The 26356-nt window shown below is 37.4% G+C and overlaps 1 protein-coding gene across 2 annotated transcripts in view; it reads right to left on the bottom strand.

The window, feature by feature from the left end:
• The window catches only part of IFT57 (intraflagellar transport 57), a 60851-nt gene that overhangs the window by 6676 nt on the left and 27819 nt on the right, over positions 1-26356 (bottom strand). For both annotated transcript variants that reach the window (XM_007450537.1, XM_007450536.1), the window contains exon 6: positions 19748-19870. In XM_007450537.1, coding sequence (XP_007450599.1) covers positions 19748-19870 — 123 coding nt within the window. The remainder of the gene's footprint in view (positions 1-19747; positions 19871-26356) is intronic.

Here is a 26356-nt window from a genome sequence, read left to right as displayed (position 1 = left end):
TGGGCCTCTCACTGTTGTGGCCTCTCCCATTGCGGAGCACAGGCTCCGGACGCGCAGGCTCAGCGTCCATGTTCCACGGGCCCAGCTGCTCCGCGGCATGCGGGATCCTCCCGGACCGGGGCACAAACCCGTGTCCCCTGTAACGGCAGGCGGACTCTCAACCACTGCGCCACCAGGGAAGCCCTGTGTGCATATTTGAACTCTCTAATCTAACATTTTAATTTCCTACAAGAGACCCTCAAAATGTTTTGGTTTACATTACTAAAGGTAACAATTTTAAGACGAGAAATACTCAGCAGAAGAGAAAAAAATATTAAAGTGAGTTGGAGTAAGTGTTGGAGCCAGGATATCCCTCAATCACACATATCTGCTTGCATACCCTGATGCTCCACTTTGCTATCTACACTATTTTGTGAAGGAAAAACGATTTTGTGAATAATCCCATTCTACTGACTTCTTAACTTTGAAACGTGGGCCAATGACCATAGGGTAAAAAAATCCTTGGGCACTTCACAAATACCAATTATAAAATTACATTACAGCTGCAAAGAACCTCAAAGAATATCTAGTCTGACCTTCATCATTGCAGAGATAGGCAAACAGAGGCCCAGTGACAGAAAGGGGCACACCCAAGGCCACAGAGGTGGTGGTACACCTGGATCAGAAGCCAAATGCACTAATTCCCACGCAGTACCTTTTGGCAGTTCAGAGTTAATAAAAGGAGGAATTGGCTGCTTGACACTAGTGAAAGTGCTAGAGCAGAGAACAAACAGCACTTTCCTTTGTCCTTAAGCATTTTTCTGTCTCATGAGCGTAAAGTATCTCAGAATACAGAGCGTGGAAAGGACCTTGACGATCACTACTCATCCGTCTAACAGTCATCTAGAGCAATGCCTTCATTTTGCAGTTGAGGGGACTGTTCACCACCTGTGACTATGGCTAGACAGATGCGGCCAGGAAACAGGCCCCTCCAGCTCAGCCAGTCAACACTGGAACAGGAAGGAGAAGCAACTGGCTGGCCTCCTGCAACGAGACCTAATATGGTTAAGCTTCAAAATGGAAACCTGCTTAAGCCCAAGCAAGCATCTTTATGAAAGATAATAAACCTAACAAGTATCATTATATTAATTTTTTAAAGAAGTACTCATCCTGCCTGATTCCAAAAAGAATTTTAGAAGCTTAATAAACACCAAACTCAAGTATTCCTATTGATCTCTGTCTCTGTCAATAGATATATATGTATATGTGTGAATATATACATATATAAATGTATAAACATACATATATATATCTATCATACATTATATATATAGTTTTAAAATTTATTGTAATTGATGTGTTTAAAATAGTTTGTGTTCTGCTTTTTCTACCCAGCATTATTTTCTATCCAGCAAATGCAAAAAATATATTTTTTTCATGTTTTGATATTCAAAGTATTTTGAGAGAAGAAAACATGCCTGACTCATCTAAGAAGTATAACTATGATAACTTACATTGATGATAAGCTCCACGGAGGAGCTGGCATTTCAGTGGCACCTTGAAGCATGAGTAGCATTTCAACACACTGGCAAGGAGGGGGAGAGTAAGGGTATTTTAGGCTGAGGGAGTAACAAGAACAAAGCCAAACAGGAAAGTATACAGGGAACAGGCAGCCCAGGCTGGCTAGAATATAACACAAAAAGTTCTTAGGGTGGGTGTGGAAGGTGAATCACAAGGAAACAAAGCTGCAGAGGTAGGTTGAATTAGATCAAGGGCTTTAATTAAGGAGTGTGGATTTTATCTTGTAGATAATGGAGAGCTATCAACGACTTTTGGTTTCAGTTTTAAAGACAAATCTGTGTTTTGGGAAAGTAACAGAGTGAAGGACTGATTAGAAAGGCAAGAGACTGAAGACAGGTAGCAGACCAGTTAGGAGGTTGTGTCACGGTCCACCTGACAGATTAGCAGGGGTTAATTAGAGCAGCGCTTGTAAGAATGGAAGGAAAGGGATGGATTCGAGGGACACTGCAGACACAGACTAGCAGCACTTGATTACTGACTAAGGGGAAGTGAGGGGTGGCTGAAGTGGAGGTGGGCCAGTAGAGAGAAGATGTTTGTAAGGTTTCTAGTCTGAGGAGCTGAGAGGATAGTAATATCACAGTGTGACAAGAACAGAGTAGATTTCAGGGAGTCTGAATTATTGAGGAATTTGGTTTGGAACTTTTTAATTTGATAAGCCACTGGAACACTGTGTATTCTTATTGCCTTTCAAAGTGGAAAGCTAGTAATGATTTATAATTATCCATCAGGCAAATCTGAATGTTTGTTTCATTAAAATCTTCTAAGTGGAAACACTTCCTGATGTACAGCTATTTTTATATAAGCCTTAAAAGTGTTCTTACCCTTTAATCCAGCAATTTCACCTCTAGAAATTATTTCTAAGGAAATAATTGGGGATACACACAAAGATCAATGTACAAGTTCTGTGTAAAACAGCAGAAGACTCTCTAAATATCTAACAGTAGAGGACAATTTCAACTAATTTTGTAATGTTCATTTCATCCCTAAAAATAATGCAGTATGATACGCTTTTTATAAAGCTCAAAGTAAAACTCAAGGATACACACTATTTGGAGATACACACATATGTGAAAACACACACACACACACACACACACAAACACGAAGAAGAAGAGGCAGCAGAAGCTAATGACAGTACACAAACCAGGGGACAGTTGTTACCTATAGGTGGGAAGGGGCAGCCGCAGAGCAGCACATAGGTAACTTCCAGGATGTTGTAATGGTCTAGTTCTCAAGTTGGGCAGTGGTTTCATAAGTGATCGCTTTATTACTGGATTTTATAATTCTATATGATTGCATATTAAATACATTAATATTGTATATTGAAATGTTAAATTCACATTCCCCAAAATATTTCATAGTCAGAAAAAATGCATGTTAACAATGTACAGTAATGTGGAAAAACACTGCCAAAGAGTATATTCATTGTCCAATTTAGTAAAAATTAATATTTGTGTATATCTGTATGTGTGTATTAACACAGGGATTTGAATACTGGTGTTTTTAATTTCTTCCTCATCCTAATAACATTTTCCAAATTTCCTATAAGAGAATTTTGTCACTTTTAATCATCAGGAGAAAAAATGTCAAAAATGTTCTGGGTGCCCAAGACGTTTCCTAAAGGGGTTTAATATAGTTATAACAGAGAATATAAATGACTGTACTTGTAACAGTTTGAATACATGAATACACAGCTTTTTAAAAACTGCAACTGAGATGGTTAAAAACTTTACAAATGTTTGTGGTAAGAATGGAGAATATAGGTTTTAATGATATGTAAGGATTTGATCCTCTAAATAAGTAACAGTAAAAGGAACTGTTAAGCAATAATAGCTATTCTTAAATAAGAGAATCCATTGGGTTACAATGCACTTTTAAACATCTTTCCATACTTGAGACTCACAAAGGTTTGGAGCACTAAGTACATATTCTCATCCCTTCTTTTTCACCACTATCCTTCCCTGTAAGAGGGTTATGTGACTTGCTGGCTGGTTGTGGGAGGACTGCACTTCACTGCTCCAGTGATGCCGGCCTTGGCCATGTGCTTCTCTTTGGCCAGTAGAATGATGATGGACATGGCCTATGCCAGGACTGTGCAGAAGCTGTAAGAGGCATCCACCAGCTCTCTTGCCCTTTCTTTCAGCCATGATAATAGGCATGCCCCACAGAGGGGTTTATCCTTTAGGTCTGAGAATATGAAACATGGAACATAGCTGGAATAGAGCCACAGCTGTGCCACGCTTCGGCAGATGTGTATCTTGAGTGAGAATAAATGTATGCTATTCTTATTGTAAACCACTGTGATTTGGGGGTGGTTTGTGATACCAAAAAATTGACTATATATACATAATTTATAGGGACAAAAAAGAATCAGATAGGTTAAATGACCTTTCCAAAGTTTTATGTCTGGAAAGTGGAAAGCACTCCATACCAGTGCTTTTTCCACATATTACATGCTGCTTTTCTTTATGATAAAATGAACTACCAAAGAGTATCTAAGGTAAACCAAGAATTCTTTTTGATATATATCAAGTGAGACCACATGGGCCACTGGAGGTTACTAGTCACCTATCCCAAAGTGCTCTACATGTGTGTCTATTAAGCATCATTTCTGATCTCTGTTGAAGTTGAGTTTTTCACCTAATCTAGCACATTTCCTCTCTATGGAAATGAGGAGACTAATAATGATACAGAATATCATTTCTTTAGACTTTCTATTTTTAAAAATCCTTTCATACAAAATCTCATGTGTAAAATTCTCTGTCACCTGTGAGGTAGATGGCAAAGGTATTGTTGAACTATAACTACCCTCCTGGCTCCAAATTCTTTAGCACCAAATTATATATCTCCCTTTTTCAGAAACTGGAAATTGTGATGACATCTCTGCAGCTGGTGATTCACAGTATACCGTAAAATCACAACGTATGAGATCTTGTTGCAGAGGTTAAGGTGACTGGAAGACTATACGGATCTCTGGGTTTTCCTTCAACAGAACAGCACCTGAACAGTTTCCTTTGCGGACACAGACATTTTGTTTCTTTGCCTGGATCTCCAGCTCAGCACTTAAAGTGCCTCTCTGAAACTCCAGGGGAAAGACAGACTGAAACATGAGCTAAGCATGGCAAATGGAACTTCTATCTGTGTATAAGTTACACTAATTTACAACTTGTGAAATGTCAAACTCTCAGGTTTTCTTCACCCAAGTTTGAGCTTCTCTATGTGTGGAGAGGCAGAGTGCCAAAGGACTCTTGATACAGAAAAGCTGAGGAAGGCACCTTCATGTGTACTGGGATGGTTTTCTCCTGGGCTCAGGAAAAGTCCATGCCAGACCACAGCTGACTCTGGCAGCAGGGGCCCTGCCTCTCCCCCAAGGGCAGGTGCAGGGCCCCAAGGCTCTACCGTGCCTTGAATTGCTGTCCATCACAAAATGCAACTTCTGCCATATACCCCACTTTTCTCCTCTATTCTTACTGTTCCTCCCTCAACTCTGTTATGAATAATTAGTGATAAAATCTTAATTCATTATTCTGCTTTTGCAGTTTTATTTTAATGAATATAAAAATATTTACAAGGGCTTTTATGGGCTCCCTCCATTAAAGGTGCCTAACCCATTTTTTTCTTACTAGGCCTTTGTTTCAGCTCTGATTTCACTTTCTCTAGGGATTTTCAAGATCACCCTGGGGAGGAAATCCTATGCACTTCACATCCATTTTGAGATCTTTTTAAGTCTAATAACAACAACTTCTATGTTAACATTCAAGGAAGGCTTCATAAGTGTCAGGCACTATGCTCAGCACTGTTCGTACATCATCACATACGATTCTCTTAAAAACTTTATGAGGGTACTGAGATGCAGCTACTTTAAAGTAGGCTTCCCAAGCCCACACAGTGGTAGAGCCTAAACCTGCAAAGACCACTATATCATATCATGTCATTTCCCTGATGAAATGCAGTAAAGCATAACTAAAAATTTTAATGGGGCAATGGTTAAAGGAGACTTTAGTTTTATCTTTAATATTTGAATTTTTATAAGAATGTATTTATATATCAACTGTATAATGAAAAAATATATTTAAAACATTTTAGGATAAACATATATATATATATATAATTAAAAACTTTCTCATAAAGAAATAGCCACACCTACATGGCTTTATCAGTGAATTTTCTCAAACATTTAAGAAAGAAATAACAGCAACCTTATATGAATTCTACCAGAGAACAGGAAAAAAAGGGAGAGCAACTGCCAACTTGTTTGATAAGAACCGCATAGCATTACACTAAAACCTGACAAAGTCACCTAAAAAACAAGAAAATTAAAGATTAATATCTTTTGTAAACAGATATAAAAATCCTCAACAAAACAGAATCCAGTAATATACAAAAAGATAATATAACATGATTAAGTTGCATTTATTCCAAAATGCAAGGTTAGTTTAATACTCAAAAATCAACCATTATATACAGTATTGTAAGCCATATTCATACTGCTTTACATTAGATCTCCAGAATGTATTCATCTTGCATAATGGAAACTTTGTATCCTTTGATCATCTCTCTCCATTTCCCTTTATCCCCAGCCCCTGGAAACCACCATTCTACTACATGCTTCCATGAATTTGACTATTTCAGATTCCTCTTGTAACAGAGATCATACAATGTTTGTCTTTCTGTGTCTGGTTTATTTCACTTAGCATAATGTCTTCTAGCTTCATTCATGTTGTCACAAAAGTCAGGATTTCCTTTATTTTTATTTTTTTTTAATTTTTTTTAATTTTTTTTAAAATAATACACAATGTATTTATTTATTTATTTATTTATTTATGGCTGTGTTGGGTCTTCATTTCTGTGCATGGGCTTTCTCTAGTTGTGGCAAGTGGGGGTCACTCTTCATCGCGATGCGCAGGCCTCTCACTATCGCGGCCTCTGTTGTTGCGGAGCACAGGCTCCAGACGCGCAGGCTCAGCAATTGTGGCTCACGGGCCCAGTTGCTCCATGGCATGTGGGATCTTCCCAGACCAGGGCTCGAACCTGTGTCGTCTGCATTGGCAGGCAGATTCTCAACCACTGTGCCACCAGGGAAGCCCCAGGATTTCCTTTATTTTTAAAGCTGAATATTATTCCATGTCTTATAATATTACATTGTATGGATATACAATGTTTACTTTATTCATTCATCAATTGATGGACATTGGTGTTGTTTCTGTCTTTTGGCTATTATGAGTAATACTGTTATAAACCCACGTATCTGTGGTCAACTGATTTTCAACGAGGGGGCCAAGACCATTCAATGGGAAAAGAATAGTCTTTCCAACAAATGGTCATGAGGCAACTGGATATCCATATTCAGAACAATGAATTTGGACCTGTACTTCACACAAAATATAAAAATTAACGCAAAATGAATCAAAGACCTAAATATAAGAGCTGAAACTAGAAAACTCTTGGGAGGAAAAATGGGTATAAGTCTTCATGAGTTTGGATTAGACAAGGACTTCTTAATTATGACATCAAAAGCACAAGCAACAAAAGAAAACACAGATAAGTTGAACTTCACTGGAATTAAAAACTTTGGCTCAAAGGGAACCATCAAAAAAGTGAAAAGGTAACCCACAGAAGGGGAAGCAATGTTTACAAATCATATAATTGATAATGGGATAGTACCCATTATATATAAACAATTCTTATAACGCATGACGAAAGGCAAATAACCCAATTTAAAAATGAGCAAAAGACTCAAACACATTTTTTCCAAGAAAGATACACAAATAGTTAACAAGTACTTGAAAAGATACTCAGCATCATTAGTCATCAGGGAAGAGTTTTAAAACCACAATGAAATACCACTTTATATCCACTAGGAAGGTGATTTTTTTAAAAAAAGGAAAAGGAAATTAACAAGTTTTAACAAAGATGTGGAGAAACTGCAATCCTAAATCCTTTGCTGGTAGGAATGTAAAATGGTACAGCCCCTGTGGAAAACACTTGGTATTTCCTCAAAAAGTTGATAAAGTTACCATACAATCCAGCATTTCCACTTGTTGGAATTGCTGCCAAGTACACAAAGACAACTGAAGACATATGTTCATACAAAAACCAGCACCATAAACTTTCACAGCCAGTGACAAACTGTGTCTGCTTTAAGCCTACCTCCTTCTCCTTCCTCAGCTTTTTTCATGCTTCAATTTTCTTTCTCATTTGGGAGTAAAAGTTCTTTTCGTGGAAACACTTTGCTTTTTTATTGAATATATTTAATATATTTTGTTCTAACAAAAATTCATTTATTTGTGTTTTGGTTTTGCCTTGCTATATTGTAAATGATAACATTTATGGCCTGACATACAAACAATACATGTTATTGCATAAAAGTCAACTGCTTGTTAAATATATTGATTGTTTAGCAATAAAATGGAGAGAGTAAAAAATCAACCATTATAATCCACTATAACAAGAGAGAAAAAAAGAAGAGATAAGTCAAATGTTATCTCAATAGATGAAGGAAAAAAAACAATCACTTGAAAAAATTTAACATCCATTCATAACAATAACTCAGCAAACTAGGAACCAAAGGAAAGTTCTTTAATCTACCTTATGATATTTGTGAAAGTCATAAAACTAACATCATCCTGAATGGTAAAAATGCAATACTGAAAGCTTTCCCCCTGCTAATGCCACTTATATCCAACACAGACTAGGTATTTCAAGCAAGATAAAGGAAATAAAAGGGATAAGCTTGTAAAGAAAGAAATGAGATTGATGTTATTTGCAGATGATATAATTGTATACACAGAAAATGCAAAAGAATCTACAGGCTTACGGTTAGAATAAGTGAATTTAGCAAGTTTGCTGAAGATGTATACAAATATACACACAAAAATGTATTTTTATATAACAGCAACAAATAAACAGAAAATAAAATCTAAAAGATAACACTGAAACAAATAGACCAATGTAAAAAAACAGAATGTCCAGATACAGACCCTCACAAACATGTTCTCTTTTTATGACAAAGCAGAGGACTGGTAAAAGGATAACCTTTTCAATAAACTGTGTCAACTGCATATACATATGAAAACCAAATAAATCTTGAGTTCTACCTCACACCCTCATACTGTACACAAGAATAAATGCTAGATGGACTGTAGATCTCACTGCAAAAGGTGAAACAATACAGCATCAAAAGGAAAACAAGAGAATATGTTCATAACATCGGGGGAAGCAAAGATTCTTAAACATAGACTTAAACAAACAGTAAACGAAGATTCTTTAAACAAAGATTAAAACATAAATATTAGCCATATTCCACTCCCCGCAAAAGAGATCATTTTGAGTATATTAAAATTAAGCCGCCTTTATCATAATATACTAATAAGAGTGAAAAGGAAGCTAAAGAGTAGATATTTGCAATACATATATCTGGCAAGGGACTCATATCCAGAGTACATAAAGAACTTCTATAAATCAAAAGAAAAAGCAGATAAGCCAATAGCAAAAGACAAAAGAGAATATCCAATTGCCAGATAAACATATGGAAAGGGGCGCAATTTCATCAGTCATCAGGAAAATGCACATTAAAATGACAGTGAGACATCACAACAAACCTACCAGGATGACTAAATTAAAAAAGACTGAACCAATACTAAATGTTGATGAAGACGGGGAGCAACTGGAACTTTCAGATACGGCTACGAGTATAAATTTGTATAACCACTTTCAAATATGCAGACACTATGACCTAGCAATGTCACTCTCAGCAGAAACTGCAGGAGAAAGGTGTACTTATGTTTCCCAAAAGACACTTCAAGAATTTTCAAATCAGCATTATTTACGTCACAAACTATAAACAACTCACATAAGCCAGATGTGGGCTCCCCTGGAAGGGCACAACCTTGAGTTAGGCAGCTCTGCACTGAAGAAGCAGACAGCTGGAGGTTGCCTGCTGACCGCACTCTCTGCGGCTGGGCGGCAAGTCCTTGTCTGGAAGGGGATCTGGACAATTCATCTCTGTTTTAACCACAGGGAGACAGACTTAGTTATTAAAATGATAACTGTAGCTGCAGTGGTAGAGAGGTAGGGCCAAGGGTGAGCTGCAGTCCCAAAGTGACCAGTCTCAAGATTTCACTGTGGAATATTGATGTTCCTGTGACACGTTTAATACTCCATCCACAGTCAATGATAAAATTCTCTGGAAATCTGATGGCAGGAAATCAGTTTAAATGAAAGAGGCAGAGAAGACAGCTTGATAGAAGGAGTTGCATATGTCTAAGTTCACTGTAGCAAATATTTTGGGGACAGGTCAATAATTTATCATTCTCTTTGCAAGGATATGAGCAGCCTATTTCCCTCCTCTACCCAGAACACTCCCTTCTCTAATGACAGAACATTGTTTGTATTCTCTCCTTTTGCCACTTTGCACAAGCAGTTTTGCCATCTCTTCTTCCTGTTCTAATTGTTAGATTAATTTTCAGCTTTATCACTGCTCACATTTATGTGTGTATTTGTGTGTGTGTACGTGTGAGAGAGAAAGACAGAGACTGTCCATTAAATTAAGTAACTTTTTCATGAGATTACTTTCTTAATGAAAAATGCCCATCAGGTTGCAGGATAGTTGCAGAGTGTGGCTTTCCTGAATTTTTAAATGTGACATTTTTCTTTAATTGTCAGCAGCTTAAAGTCTTCTGTGGTATACACCTTTGTGGTATGAGAGCATGATTTTTCTTCACAAGTGTTCAAAGAACTAGACATACGACCTAGGAGGAGTTCAGTATGTACGTGTGCTGTATGCTGTATGTGTGTGTTTGTTGCAGGGGGTGTGGCAATAAAGCTGGAAATATATGTTTCCTCAGGAAAGTTCTTGCTTTCTAGATATTGCTCTTGTAGAGAAAAATAATACGTGTGCATAGAGGGTAAGCAAAGGCTATCATAACAATCACTGGGATTCTCACACCTGCCTGTAATTGAACTGAAACTGGAGATCCATAATCTCTCCATAAAATACCTTGTTAGTAAAATGATTATATTTCTAATGTGTGCTCAGAGATTATCTTTACTACCATCTGCTAATAAGCATTTTCACATGTTGACTCAGACTTATTATTCATGCTTATTCTATCCACACCCCTTTCCTATGGCCACACAAATCTTCCGAGTGAGGTTTTCCAGACTTTAGAAGGCACTGCAAGCCTTGAGAAGAGATTTGGCAAGGCAGAGATTGGGGGCCTTCTGAGAATGCAGGAACACCCTTAGGCTGACTCAGAATGTCACTGTTTCACAGGATGCTGAGGAACCATGGTGGAGAGCTGGAAGAGATGACCTCGCCAGTCCCTCTCAACTTTGAGAATCTACTAATCAAAACTCTGATCTCATACTGATACTCAAAAAACAAAAACTGAAAAAAATGGGAGTCTGAAGAACTAAGAAATATTAAATCACTACCTTGGCCTAAAGAAACAATCACATATAATGGGATAAAGACTATGGGGGTAACAATTTGTCCAAATATTAAGAAATTTGTAATAAAACACTCTGATAGTGAGAACCACTCTAATACTGTTGATTGGAAAAATGAGTCAAGGCAATTAAAAAGTGCACTTTATAGGGAGGTCCATACGATACATGGTTTCTGCTTCAATTCATATTTTATATTAAGTAAAAGGAAACATGAAATTATACTTTGTAATAATGATGTATTTAGGCTAGAAATTTCAATTATAATCAATGTATATTAACTCAATACTCTCAATCACAAATGTCTATTTGAGGTATATCTACCATGAGGCATTAGTAACTTTCCTCCTTAGCATTTACATAACATGCGGTCTTTATTGGTTATTTCCTTAAAAATCTACCACTGTTGATGCTCTTTAGTTAGAGATGATGGTAATCTCTAAAGCAAAAACACTTGTTCTCCTATTTCCACTTGTGATAAATGAAACCTTTCCGGATCCAGCTGAAACATTTATCATGCTCAGGGTAAATAGGAAGGAAGGCATCATCAACTAACTTTAAACACAGAATACCCTGAATGTTCAACAAGACTGGGACAGAAGCAGCTAAAAATCATTTCCAGTTGCTTAAGGATGGCTGGGTTTTTCTACACCCCTATGCAGTATTTTCAAATGTATAATTTAAGCATAGTATTCTTTCCCACAACCCTGTCCATGACCCACATGCTACAAAGGAAAAAAGAAAATGTTGACCTTGAGAATACAACTTAAAGTCCACCAAATAACACCATATTTTAAAAATAACACAAAAATCCAAAACGGTATTCTGTTTTGTGTAGTCTCCCTTAAAGAAAGCTTGCCTGTAAAAGTCCATCAGTGAATACTTCCCCTCATTCTCTGAGACGACGTGGCAGTTGAGTAATCACACCGGCTGCTCTAAAAATGTGTGTCTAGTTAATTTAGGCAGTTTATTTTGATAGCATTCACCTCTTTCTGATTACAGCAGGTGTTTCAAGGATAAATTTGCTGAAAATTGTATTTTGTTTAAACAACAGCAGCATGTACATTTATGGCCTTACTATATTAAAAAGCATTTACTGTCTGGCAGCAATGGATACAATTACAAACATTTGTGACAGTAATTGGAGCTATTACTCCTGCATGGAGTCTCATGAAGACCAACTTATTGCCACCTGTATTTACATGTGTTATTGGTAATTGCAAAAGCCGATTTTTAAAAATTTGGTTCCTTATTTTTTAGAAATTGTGTGACTATGTTTCACCAAAAGGTCTGTCTACCAGAACATCTGTAAGAATTATAAACGTGGTTTCTCCGTTATTTAAATAACAGGCAGAATCCCATTTTATGAGGAACATATATGTAAAATGTATTCCTGTATCCTAGCCCACAGAATATATTATACTTTTTTGCTCATGACTGCAAGAAACCTATCAATATACCCTATCCGGCAACCAGAGTACAAGTCTTGAGAAATGCTCTTTACTCCAAAACTATAATAATTTATAAATCCCTACAGGTCAGAAATATTTAGAAAGCTAAATTTTATTACTCTGCATCCAAACACAGTGATGGCAGAAGGTCAAAGCAAGTTGACCTTCCACTGCTTTGGAATGAAAAAAAAATACCCTCCATTGCTTCCAGATATAGATTTGTCTACAAGAGTGAAAAGAGGAAGCCTACCATTGTCCATTTCTGCACGATTTGGCTTCCAATTTCAAGAGACTTAGATCTAATATGGCAATTTTGTGGTCCTCCTAGGTAATTTAAATGGAATTCCACCTGCTGATTAATGAAGGCCTCTCTATTCCCTCTTAGGTTTTAGCTCTCAAAGTGACTAGAGAGCCTAAGGGCTCAAGACTATTGTCATGATTCCATCCTTAGCAGGACTCTTCCCAAAAGGTTTCCTGCTGTGAATTACCCAAGGCAACACCTGTAAGGTTTATTTACATTAAAACGAAATCCAATTGCTTAGAGTTGAAATTTTAAGTTTAAGGTTCTTTTTACAACTGCAACCTTCAGATAGTTGGACACTGAAGAACAGGTAAGGATGTAAAAAAAAGTTCAGTGAAGCAAAGGCTTGAAATAATTAGAAACACATGCTGTAGTACTTCCTAAGCCTTAAATAAAAAATAATCTCTTTATCTAAATTCCTTGTAATGAACCTGAAGATTTACATAATTACTAAAGACATTTTAGTGGAATGAAGGGGGTACCTAGCCAACTATCTTTTAAAACAACAAAGCAGGAAACATTTAATTATAATTTGGAAAAAAGTCTATTTAAGTCATTAATCAAAATTCTAATTACAATATCCACAGGGCATTAAAGCATGATAGAACATTTGTTCATTGCATTAAATACCTAATATTAAATTATTACAATATACAATCTTTTAGGAATAAATACTGCATAATTGAAAAAAAGGGGCCTATGTAAGGTTTAGTTGAAAACTGATTTCACGCTTGCTGCTCCTCTTTAATTCTGGGGAACAGAAATAAATATTATTAATGATTACTTAGTTTCTTTGTAAAAACCCCTGACTTGAAAAAAATCATTCTCCTGATAAAGATTAATAAGCGTGATCATTTTAAGAACTTTCCCTCGGTTCAACGAATGAAGTTGAGAAACTGAACATACAAATGGACAACAGATAACAGCTAGATCATTACCCAAAATATTAGAATCCTGACCCACAATCTGTGGCACCTAGTCCAGGAAGCCAAATATAACCTCTGTAGCAACTGACCGAAATGGTCAGGACTTAGTAACTGTCAGCTTCCCCAATTTTTGCTCAAACCACACTCTCTCACCCCGCCCCGCATTTCCAATGTAGGACCAATTAGACAAAGCCAAATATCCTCCCCTAACCAATCACATGAGAGGCCCTGCTTCTAGCGAGCCCACCTCCAAATTTCTAGTCACATATGAACATACTTGAAGCCTTCCCTTTTTTCCACTACAAGTCTTTCAAATTCTCCTGCGTGCCTTAAGTTCTCTGCCGACGCAAGTGGTGATGGCTGACTCCCTTGCTATGGCAAGCTCTGAATAGCCTCTGCCTGTTCTCATTTAGGCGGCTTCTGTTTATTTCCACAAAGCCAAATAAAAGCTTGCTGTTTTTAATAGTAAAACAGAAACTAAAAAAGATAGAATAATTTTCCTCAAGAAACGGCATTAAGTATTTATTTAGCAATCAAAATCAATAAAAAATACAGAGAGTGAAATCTATATGAATATGCATTCACATTTTCTATTCCCCTAGAAATAGAGAGGACATGCAGAATTCTTTCGCAGCTCAGCTTCAACCATTTTATTATTCAACTCAGCAACTGTCAACTGATTCACTTAAAAGTTTAAAAAATCACTATTATGGAATTTAAAATATTTCAATCAAGTAGGAAATATTACCCTTCAATAATTATCATAAAGTACCCTGAGGAAGAGCCCCTCACACGGTTAAAAACAGGTAAAAGCAGCTACAACCTACAGGCTGGTCTGACTGTACATTCTTGCAGCAATGAGTAAGTATACAAGATTCCTAAATTTCATTTTCTATTTAATCTTCATTTTGCTTCTTGCTCTCCATGTTTTCTCTTTCAGCTGGATTTCCAAATTCAACAACACTTGTTCTCTAAAATGACCCACTGGCCGATCCATCTCTTGCTACTGGTCTGTGTTCTCAGATCTTCTGGTCCTTAGGCTTGCCCATATCCTAAGCATCAGTTCCTGCAGGACAATGCCCTGTCATTTCTCCACCCAGATCCTAGAGCTCCTGGTTTGACCCCAACCTGCTGAGCTTGGCCAAGCCATCTCCCTACCAAGCACTCAGCTGGAGATTGATAGTAACCTTCTAGCACTACAGACAGTCATCTAAAGGTATGGTTTGTAATTTTTAAGGATATGTGGAAATGCTCATGATGAAATGGTATGTTAATAAAGAGGTAAAATCTCAACACCATACATAAAAGCACACAGAAATAGTGGTCAACATATATTAAGTGATTCTTCTGGCACCATTCTAAGTGCTTTAGATATGTTAATTCATTTAATACTTTTTTTTTTTTTTTTCCCAGTACGCGGGCCTCTCACTGTTGTGGCCTCTCTCATTGCGGAGCGCAGGCTCCGGACGCGCAGGCTCAGTGGCCATGGCTCACAGGTCTAGCCGCTCCACGGCATGTGGGATCTTCCCGGACTGGGGCACAAACCCGTGTCCCCTGCATCGGCAGGCGGACTCTCAACCACTACACCACCAGGGAAGCCCCCTTTTTTTTAATTTAATACTTTTAATTGATTTAATTAATTTAATAAATTTAATTAAATTAATTAAATTTCATTTAATACTTTTAATACATTATAAAGGTAAGCTTTATAATTAATTCCATTTTACAGATGAGGAAACTGAGGCACAGAGTGGTTGCGTAACCTACCCACAGGTTCCAACCACTAATTAGTGTTAGACTCAAGATGAGTACTCAAGTGTCCTGAGTTTAGAATTTGTGCTTTTCACCAGTATGCTATATTGTCACTAACTGAATAGGTAAGAGCCTGGGTTGGAGGTTCAAATATCATATCTGTCACTTACTAGGCAGAGGCAAATAACTTCTCTGTGTTTCAGTTTCCTCATCTGTAGTAAAACGTATCTGCATATCATAGGGCAGTGGAAAGGATTAAATGAGTCAATGTATGTAGTGCTAAGAACAGCACTTGGCACAATGCAAACACTTAGTAAATATCATTTATTATTATTATTTTCATCATATCATATATACCTTTACTAAGGAAAAAATTAGAAAGATTTACCAAAGTGATACTTATATGAATCCAATTACACCCTATGTAAAAATATAAGGCTGATTGTTATCAATATTCCCTTAAGTGATGGAAGCATTAGGGCAGGAATTTTGTAAATTCTTCCTGAATACTGATACAGACACAAACCTAAGAGGGCTATCATAGAATACAATACTATTACAAAACAATATTGTAACATAACAATATAATTAACATTTATTAGGCAGTAACTATGTGTCAGACACTGTTCCTGTTTCTTTACAACAACTCCATGAGGTAAGGAATATAATTAGTCCCATTTTACAGATGAGGAAAGGAGGAACAGAGAGCTATAGTAGCTTGCCCTAGATCACACAGCTAGTAAGTGGTAGAAATATGAATTTTGGGTGTCAAGGGAAGGTGTGTGAGATAGGCTCTATCCTCTCTGGGTCTTTACAGCTACCAAAGTTCTACTAAGTTCCTGAAACTCTGGGTCAATAAATCAGGATTTGACGGTGGGACTAAATGTGTGATCCCTAGCTTCTAATTCACAGTACACTACCTGCCTCCTCTCCCCTTGAAATATTACTTCTGTATTATTTTTATAATTAACAACAAAATTGTGTTTTAAAAAGACTCAGAGATTAGGATAATTCTTGACCAGTTACAGATTTAAGTCTAGTGAGTATAATCACAGATGTTTGCTCTTAGTTTTAAATTCCACCAGCGTAGTTATATAATAACACTTGTGGGCACTACTATGGGGTCTAATAAAGAATAATAAAAAAAAAAGATAAAAAAACATCAGAAAAGGAAAGAGTTAGAGAAATAAAGAGTAAAAAAAAAAGAAAGAACAAAAAGTCCAGGATGTATTATACTCGTAGATGATTTTATTAGGTGGCACCAACATCCACTCTAGTTTATGTGTACTCAGACTGCCCTTCTAAGGAATTGATGCCTGAGCCTTACTCACTTGGTCAGAACTGAGGCCTTAACTAGAGTTGGCTAATGACCTGGTTAATGACCCAGGATTTGGCTGAATTTATCAACTCTCTTGGCAAAACTTCTGACTGTCTTCAGATACATTATTCCAAATTGAGGCAGATCTGAGATGGGTATATAGCTACTCTAGAAGTAATCACCAGGAGCATTCTCTATACCCAGCTCTGAAAAGGGAACTGCTAATACAGCCCATTCAAGCCAGCATATGACAAAAATCCTTTATCTTCAGTTGTGGAACGTATTATTTGTAGTTTTGGCAACATACTTATTTTCCCAGTTGTAATTTGTTTAAGCTAATATTAAAATTTATTTGCATTCTTTGAGAACTGGTAATAGTAACAAGTAGTGCCAGAAACAAGGATAAGCTAGCCTAGCAATAAAAACCTGATTACATTATGAAGAATATACAAAATAAAATACTGGTGTATGACAGGATGTCATCAAGCATACAGACTATAATATGCAAAAAGAACGGAAAGGAAGATTTACTTTTTTTATATAATACACTGCTGGGAAGCATACAAGGACTAAAATGAACCTGTGAGGAAAAAAAAAGCAAAACATTTGATCCGGTGCCAAATAAATATGGGACTTTTTTTACTTCTAACACAAGGTAATTTTAAAGAAATTTATCATTGTTTTAAATAATGCTGACCCTATATTACTTATCTCCTACATCTCTATGCTACTTAAAAATTAATGTAACAGTGATCAGTAAAACACATTGATCTGAAAGTAATTAATTCCTTTTCTTCCCCCTCAAACATGAAGTTGAAATCTTGAAAGGTCCTAAATGGCCTGCGGTGAGTAAGAGGTTATTGTTTTGTCCAAAAGTAAAGGAGAGGGTTTGGTTTTGGTAGAGTTAGGAGTTGAGGAAGAATGGGATCTACCATGATTCTGGTGTCAACCCTTCCTGATTAAGGAGGATAATGAGTCCGTGAGAAACCACATGTATAACCAGATTACTTTATTTCTGAGACATGAAAAACATTTCTCTATTCATTAGCCCCTTATTTTCTCAAATCAATGTATAATTTTATTTTTCTTAAGTAAGCTGAATAAAGAATTGACCCTAAAGCTGTAATTCCCATTTGCTACAGCTGAAATACTTAGGAGAAAGAAGGGTTTACGAAACACTGGACACAAGGACCAAATTATCTAGAGAAGAATTCTGAAAAAGCAATCAAATAGGACTTTATGTCAGTATTTTCACCACAAAAATCTAAATTCAAAATGACATTCACATATTCGAAAAAATACCAACCCCACCAAAACTTTATCTGACATTTTCGAATGTTGCCTGTAACACGGACTGTATAATTAATGACACAGTATATCCTCATAAGATCAAGGCTGGTAATGAATGGCATGAGACTAAGAGTCCAACTCCGAATTAGTTAATTCTTCCCCAAATCAGGAGAACATTGATTCTTTAAGAATCCAGGATTTTGACTACTGCAGTATTGGTTTATAAAACTGTATAGGTTAGCAGTTACATTTATATTCTCTCTTTCTTTATTCAGTTACTTCTACTACGTGGAGATGAATGACAGTTCTTAAAAAAAACACACTCGTGTGATCCTATTAGATTTTAAGTGAGATGTTTGATTTCAAGAGTTTACTTATCTTGAAAGTAAACAAATTAAACTTGCTTCCTCACGGGACTAAGATGTACTTGAGAGTTCCCAACTACACAATTATTTTAACATGTTGTTCTAACTACAGTCACAATAATAGTGATGTTTAATTGTATGAAGAAAATTTGTTCTGACAAAACTAAAGAATCAGAAATTACATTTTCACAAAAAATTACATTTTTGAAAATTATGACTTCCAGCAGAGATCAAATCAGGAAAGAAATTCTTATTTATATGTATTTACATATAAGAGATACATAAACAGAGAATTTACCCTCAATGTACTCAAATAATAGCTGTCCTCCATAATGATTGGGTAAATATATTGTAAACAGGCTGTAGGATTTGCCCACTTACTCTAGATAAAGCTTGTTCCACAGCTGTTCACAGTCCAGGAAGACCTCTGTTGTCCTTATCTTATTTTAGGACTGCCCTAGGAGTCTAGGCTACTTCTTACCTTCTCTAGGATACAGTTCTACATGCCCAAATCCAGGCAATCGAAGTATGAATTAGCTTCCAAGGCACTGAAAACAGCAATCTTTGTATGGCTGCTACTTTGGGGAGCAGACATACAACCACATTTGTAGAGTGACAAGTTTCCCTAGAACCTTGTTCCATAATTCTGGGGCTTGTCTCTAGCCTCCAAGGATAAAAATCCTTTAATTTTTTTACCTAGATGTCTCTCTAGCCCCTTTTATAGAGATTATTATAATACTAATGAGAGTAGTATTGTCTAGTCACCTATTAGCTTGTTCTGAAGTTCTTACTCATAAATTGTAGGTAAAAAGTAAGCAGAAACTTGATTAAATGGGCCAGTTCATCTGGCCTAATCCCCAAATCTTTATTGCATATGAATTTCTTGATTATGTTCTTAATATTAAACTTTTAATCATGTGTACTGAGTAGATTATGTAAGGTAGCTTCCAGGATGTCTTCTGTTTTGTCAACCAGCAGAGTTCTAAACCATTTTTTAACTCTACTCAGTTAGTATACAGTCACAGAATTCCAATTTCCTTCACTATTCACCTAAACAAAATATGATTGCCAAGAAAATATATCAAAATGTATTGAGAAAATACGCCTTAATCCTAGGGAAATATGATGTGTTCCAAATCATTTTAAAGATACACTCCTTGCTTTGTGGGCCATATTACATTATTTATTCATTCAACCACAATTTATTAAATCTCTATTAAAATAAAACATTGGAAACTGAATCCCTTCTTAAATCATTTTTGTAACTGGGAGTACCCTTGACCCTGAAATGGCCTTATAAAAATCTATCTGAACAAAATGTGTTCTCTCTTCTATACCTTATTGTCAGTCCGGATCGTGACTTTCAGTTGTGGTAGTACACGTTCCACTTCTAGACTCCATTCCGCAGCATCTGTTGTGGATTCCAAAATATCTTCTTGTTTGGCAGACTCGTTCATATCCTAAGAAAGGAAAGATATCACAGGATTGAGAGTTTATAAAAAGAAATGGTAAAATTTTGAGGCATTTTAGCAGCACTGCACAATTTATATCAAGCATGGTAGTATTAAAATTACAGCGGCAGAAGAAATTTTTTTCTGTCCTCTTATCCATGTTGAAAGAAAATGATGTACCAACCTGGTAGAATAGAAAACTTAGTATTTATAAAAGAAGCAAATATGTGATTTAACTATTTTTACAAAGAATAATTTTTTTTAGATATCAGAGTGAACTCAATGGGAATACTGTCAAATGAATAAGCCATTTAGGTATGTTAATTGGTAATGGTAGAAAAGATGCAAACACTCACATGTTTGGTAAGAAAACATTATCTTAGTTTGAATTCACTGTACTGAAATACAAACCCCAAATCTGAAAGACAAAAAAGATAAGATCCCAGAAGTAAAGGGCACATTGTTTACAAATTTTGTATTTATAAGGTGATATTTTGGTTAGGTCAAACCATAATATAGCTTAAAAATGTGATTTAATGCAGACCTATTTGAACTCAAATAGGGTAGAGGTCTTGCATTTGTTTTCTGCTGTTGAGTAACAAGCTCAATTCAGTCCTGTTTTTGAATCAGAAAAGGAAAAATTTTCTTTTCCATTTTCTCAGCCCTCCACATTTCGGCATTAAGTATGTATGGATCTGAAAACATAAAGAATGTAAAAATTAATGATTTAAAGATAAAGTTTAATGCATTAATTTTGGTAGTATTTTTCCTTTTATGCTCCCTTGAAAAATTATTTAAAAAGAAAAATATAAAAAATTATTAATATAGAAAAAAAGAAACCTGAGAGATACAAACAGCCAAATACAATGTATAAACCTTACATGGATTCTAACTTAAACAATCTGTAAAAAGATGTTTTTGAGACAATCGGAAATTTGAATGCGAAGAGTATTAGATGATATTAAAGAATTATTATTAATTTTATAGATATGACAATGGCATGGCGGATACGTTAAAAAATGGCCTTATAAATCAGAGATAAATGTTGAAATATTTACAGGTGAATTTACATAATGTCTGAAATTTACTTTAAAATACTATGGGGCGAAGAGAAAAGGAGGGAGGGGCTTTAGAGGAAACACAATCAACCAAAGGTTAACTGTTAAACCAGGTACTGTTGCATAAGAGTTCATTATCTCATTCTAATTCTGTATATGTTTGTAATTTCCCATAATACAACATTTAAAAATAAAAGAGTATATGAACAACCTCATGGTGAAATTACATTCTCATTGTGAATTTATGTCACTAAAAGATATTTCTTGTCCAGTATAACACTAAGTACAAGAATAACCTTATATTGGGATTTAATTTGGGGGGGAGCTTGAGGTCTTTAGGGGCTTTGAACTGACTCCCAACTGAGTCTCTAGGGCACTGCTGATGTGAAAAAACCTCTCTCTCTCTCCTACCTCCCAGCTCATATTAGCAAGTTCTAAACAGACTCAGAGCCTTAAAAGAAGCATATATTGCTTTTTGTTCAGAAATTCAGGGGGCTATACAGTTCTAACCACGCAATTAGAGAATGGGTAACTAATATATGCTTTTACATTTCACAATATGTGGTCTGAATTTATTCAGTTAGTATAAAAAATACAAGCATTAATTTAAGAAAAGTAAAATGTGGAAACTCCAAGTGAAAAATGTCCAAGATTCTATTTTAAACATTAAAGTGCTCATTTAAATATAGAAACATTGTATTATTTTGAGTACCTAATATAATGCTATAGACCTATATAAACTGAATCCAAGGTAGCACAATAGCATCATAGCTGGGGACGGGTGGCAGTATTCACAAAGCAGACATGTGTGAAGTTATATAAGAATGTATGTGATGGCATGAGAAGAGATACTGGGTCTCCCAGTGGAAACCTAAAGCCACAGGGAAAATTCTCAGTCATGATACTCCACACTGACATTCATTAATGTTCATATACTTGCACACTCACGGGAACATCCCAGTACCCATCCCTGGCTCTAGGAGGCCCAATTCTGACTGGCTCATTTTCTATAAAAAACCGGGTAGACTTATGAGGATGACAGTGGGGGTGGGAGGATGTACACACTACCAGTGGGATGTGAGCGCTGACATTTGGAGCGTGTGTGTGATATATACACAGGCTTGCTCCTTCCAGGGTTATGAGCCCCACATTCCAATCCCACAGAGCCAGACTGAGTCGAAAAGGGACACGTCCTCTTAAGCAGCAGTTCTGTATGATTCTTAATAGAACGCAGGTGTTCTGGTCACTGATTTAAAAATAAATTTGACTTACAGAACCACTGTTTGGGTGAATTGAAACTGGTGCTACTGATTAAATCCTTGAGCCACTCTTCCCCAACCCCATCATCCCCTCCATCCCACCCCCCCTTCTTCCCTTCCTTACAGGAGGGTGGAGTCCAAAATCACCAAACAAAGCCAGGAGGGTACCCATCCACATTCCCACCTTCTTCAGGCCTGAACATCGGACTGTTCAAGCTGTGCATAACATACTTAAAATTTTTACTCAAGGAAGGGCACATTTTTCTAATTTTCACAAAGGCAAATGGGTTAGTATTGGCTCTGTTTGAATCGGACTCAGAATCTAAGAGTCAGTAGAGTACATGGAGATCAAACACCACATCAAGACAGCCCTGTGCATAAGCTATAATACTATTTGGTTTTATATTGGGCCCTTCAGTAAGTTACATTTACCCTTCTTAGCTTATTATTTGGTTCCTTCAGGCAATAATTTGCTAATTCCTACTCCCAATGTCCTGAAATGATTTAATGTAGCAGCTCAAAAATTTTCACTCATTCCTAGGCTATAGTTAATATACTGGGGGAAATGGCCTAGTTACTAAATGAAGAAAGGGCAAAAAAAGAGAACATTAGGCTTGGTAGAGCAGCATTAACTTATTCAAACTATACAGTCTCTTTCTACTTCCATCTTTGCACATCTATTTCATAACCTTGTTCCTCACTCAGAATTTCCTAATGCCTAATAAGTGGATACATTAACTGAGCAAGCCCTACATATGAAGTATAAATCATTTTAACCACGCCTTGGTTATAATACTTTGAGAAAACCTTTCCTTTCCGATTGTTTCTCTAATAACAAATGGTATTTTATGTGGAGCTATTAAAGAGAAATAAACTGCTGTTTCCATTTAATCAAAATTTTACATCATCATGACAAAGTTCCTCTCTGAAACAACATTAACGAAGATAAAGCATGGCTCTTGGGAAATTGCATTTTCCAGTTAATGCTGCTGCAGAAACAATTAGAAGCTCAATAAGACGCAGGTTATCCCGAAGTCTCATTTATAATTAATTAATTTACCAATAAGCCATTTGTTAAGCTCCTGCAACATTCAAGGTCAGAATCCAGGCACTGTGCTTGGTATGGAGAGATAGAAGGATTTAATCCCTGCTTGCAAAGAGTTTACAGCCTATTAGGAAGAGTCTGAGGCTAGTTAGTGGGGGTAATAATTGGTCCTAAGAAAAAGAAACTGATGAGAACTGACCCTAAGACTGCCAAAGGGAGAGCTGAAGATAACAGTCCAAGGCATCCCCTAACGTGACCTTGAGGCATACTACCCAGGGTCAGTTCAAGGATCGAACATGCAAGGTTGGCGCTCCGTACTGCTCCCTCCCGGGGAGCCCCTGCCTCCCTACCTCCCTCCCGGAATGACTAAGGGCAGAGGGGCCCCACCCCCCAACCCCGCAGCCCAGAATGGAGCCCGCGTTTATGCGGAGCTGGAACTCCTGGCTCAGGGTCTCTTCCCTTGACTGCCACTGAGCCGCCCCAGAGCCCAATGGGAGGGTGGAGCGACCCCCCAACCCCGCCCCCCGCCCACGGCTGCAGCGCCGCCAGCTCTGGAGGGACCCCTCCGGCCGAAGCCGTGACCTTCCTGGGGACCGCGGGCCGGGAAATCAAATTATCAGTGCCCTAAGGAGACTGACCAGAGGCCCAAGAACACAGGAAATATCAAAAGTCATCACACAAACATCAGCCCCACAGAACCCCTAAAGCCCAGATCCTGAAGAAGCAAAAGGGGAGACAAACTGCCTCAAAAGGGATGTTAGTCACGTATACTCCCTGTAAGAGTACATCAAAGGGCTTGTTTCCACTGATGATAAGAGATGCTACAAAGGCACTTTCAGTTTTCAATATAATGGAAATAAAAACTATTATACTGGCATTGTAATTTATTTTCCCTGTACCATCATCGAGGTTGGGTGCCTCTTCATATGTAAAATGATCATTTTTATTTCTTTTTCAGTGAAATTTAATTTCAGGCTCCAAATATTTTTATTTGGTCACTTCTATTTCTTCTTTTGATTGAGAGGCAATTCAAATATACTTTATATTTGTGGTGTCTTCTCCCACAGCATCCTTCCAAGCTAATTACTGTCCACACAGTCACTAAAAAATTTGTCAAGGAACTTTCTTTCACAGGTATTCCACCACTCAAGACACTTGATGTGAGGGCCATCTGCTTTGCACAGCCTTATATCAAGAGCTCTGTATGGAGCTCTTTGCACTCTACTTGTGGACCAGATAAAGGACAGGATGACGATATCATTATTTCCTCACAACCTGCACCCAAGCACATTGGTCAATGCTCAAACATCATTGCCAAGCTGACAGACAACAGGCCTGGGATCTTCTCCTATGATTTTCCCCAGCTTGCCACCAAGACATTTGATCTGAACCATGTCACCATCACCTTAGTCCTGAGAAGTCTGTTTCTAAAATGAACCTGAGGGACTTCCCTGGTGGCGCAGTGGTTAAGAATCTGCCTGCCAATGCAGGGGACACGAGTAGGAGCCCTGGTCCGGGAAGATCCCACATGCCCTAGAGCAACTAAGCCTGTGTGGTACAACTACTGAGCCTGCGCTCTATAGCCTGCGAGCCACAACTACTGAGCCTGCGTGCCACAACTGCTGAAGCCCACACGCCTAGAGCCCGTGCTCCGCAACAAGAGAAGACACCGCAATGAGAAGCCCGCGTACCACAACGAAGAGCAGCCCCTCCTTGCTGCAACTAGAGAAAGCCCTCGCGCAGCAAAGACCCAATGCAGCCAAAAATAAATAAAATAAAATAAATTTTTTTTAAAAATAAAATGAACCTGAAATACAACCCCCCCCCAAAAAAATGCAATGTTACTAGCCTGCTCAGAATCCTGTCCCAGAAAGTAGTCTCCCCTTTTCCCAGGTAATATTAATGGGGTAGCTAAGCATCTGAAGAAATACTGTGTTCTGTGTGTATTTATACACACACACACACACACACACATACACACACATACACACACATAAATATATATAATTGGTTGTGGATGGTCTTATGATGATAGGGGTGTAATAAGAGAAGGCCCTGCATTTCAGTAAGGGAGATCATGTGAGGATATATAAAGCTCTTTGCAGTGGATAGCGTGCATAGTGCTGCAAAGCTGTTCTGGTCAACTAAGCTAAGTATGACTATAAAACCTGATACATTTTCAAAGTACAAAACCTCTTACTTAACTCTGGGGGCTACAGGTAGGCCACGGCTACCAGTAGGGGGAGTAACGTATTAACAGAGAGAGACGGACCTATTAAGTATTAATACAGAAAACTGTTACAGGTGATATACAGTGGAAGCACTGGTCATGTTTTTGGTATACCTGTTGAGTTGCCATCTTAAAACAAAGAACTTAAAACTATCTCTTTGGGGAGAAACTATTCCTAATGGGTACTGCACACTCATTACTGGAAAACCCGGTAAGAGAACAGGGACTAATCAGGTTACTGGCCAGAGAAATGTTGACTATGACTTCCTGATACCAGCAAGAGTTAACTCCACTCATTTTAACTCTGCTAGGTCCATAACAACAAAAGCCTGGTACTACAGGATCTTTTTGATCCCAAGGGTCCAAGCCAGATTGGGCAGTTGGCTCTGGTCAAGACATCCCCCCATTGGGAATAAACAAGAAAGCTGGGAATAGTGTAAGGCAGTATTTCTAAAACTTGACTAATTATGGCCACCCTACAAAACATCCCTTGATCACTGACTGAGACCTCGTCTGGTAAAGGGAACATATATGCCTGCATGGGCAGACCCAAGAGTGAAGCTCAAGGCTCAGGCAAGGAAATGAGAAGACATTTCCTTGGGAATGGAGTCCCCATGTCAGACATTACAGAGAGATCACAAGTTCAGATGGGAGCCTGCTGGGAGGACCTAGATCGTAAGGGCCTGGACAGAAGCTGGATTCACAGACTTCCAGGTGAAAACGGGAGATGAAGGGAGAGTTAAAAGATCCCAACACCGAACTAGTAATGAAACGAGAATAAGTGGAGGTGCTTACGTCTACAATTACCAAGCCAAAATCCCTACCTCTTAGGAAGATCAGACACCACTCAGACTGGATATTCTGGATAATGGCTGGGAATTTTTTTTTTTTTTTTTTTGTTTT

This window comes from Lipotes vexillifer, unplaced genomic scaffold, assembly GCF_000442215.2.
Source record: "Lipotes vexillifer unplaced genomic scaffold, Lipotes_vexillifer_v1.1 scaffold946, whole genome shotgun sequence".
Taxonomy (NCBI): domain Eukaryota; kingdom Metazoa; phylum Chordata; class Mammalia; order Artiodactyla; family Lipotidae; genus Lipotes; species Lipotes vexillifer.
Note: the sequence above shows the minus strand (reverse complement) of the source record. Positions and strands in the feature narration are given on the sequence as shown.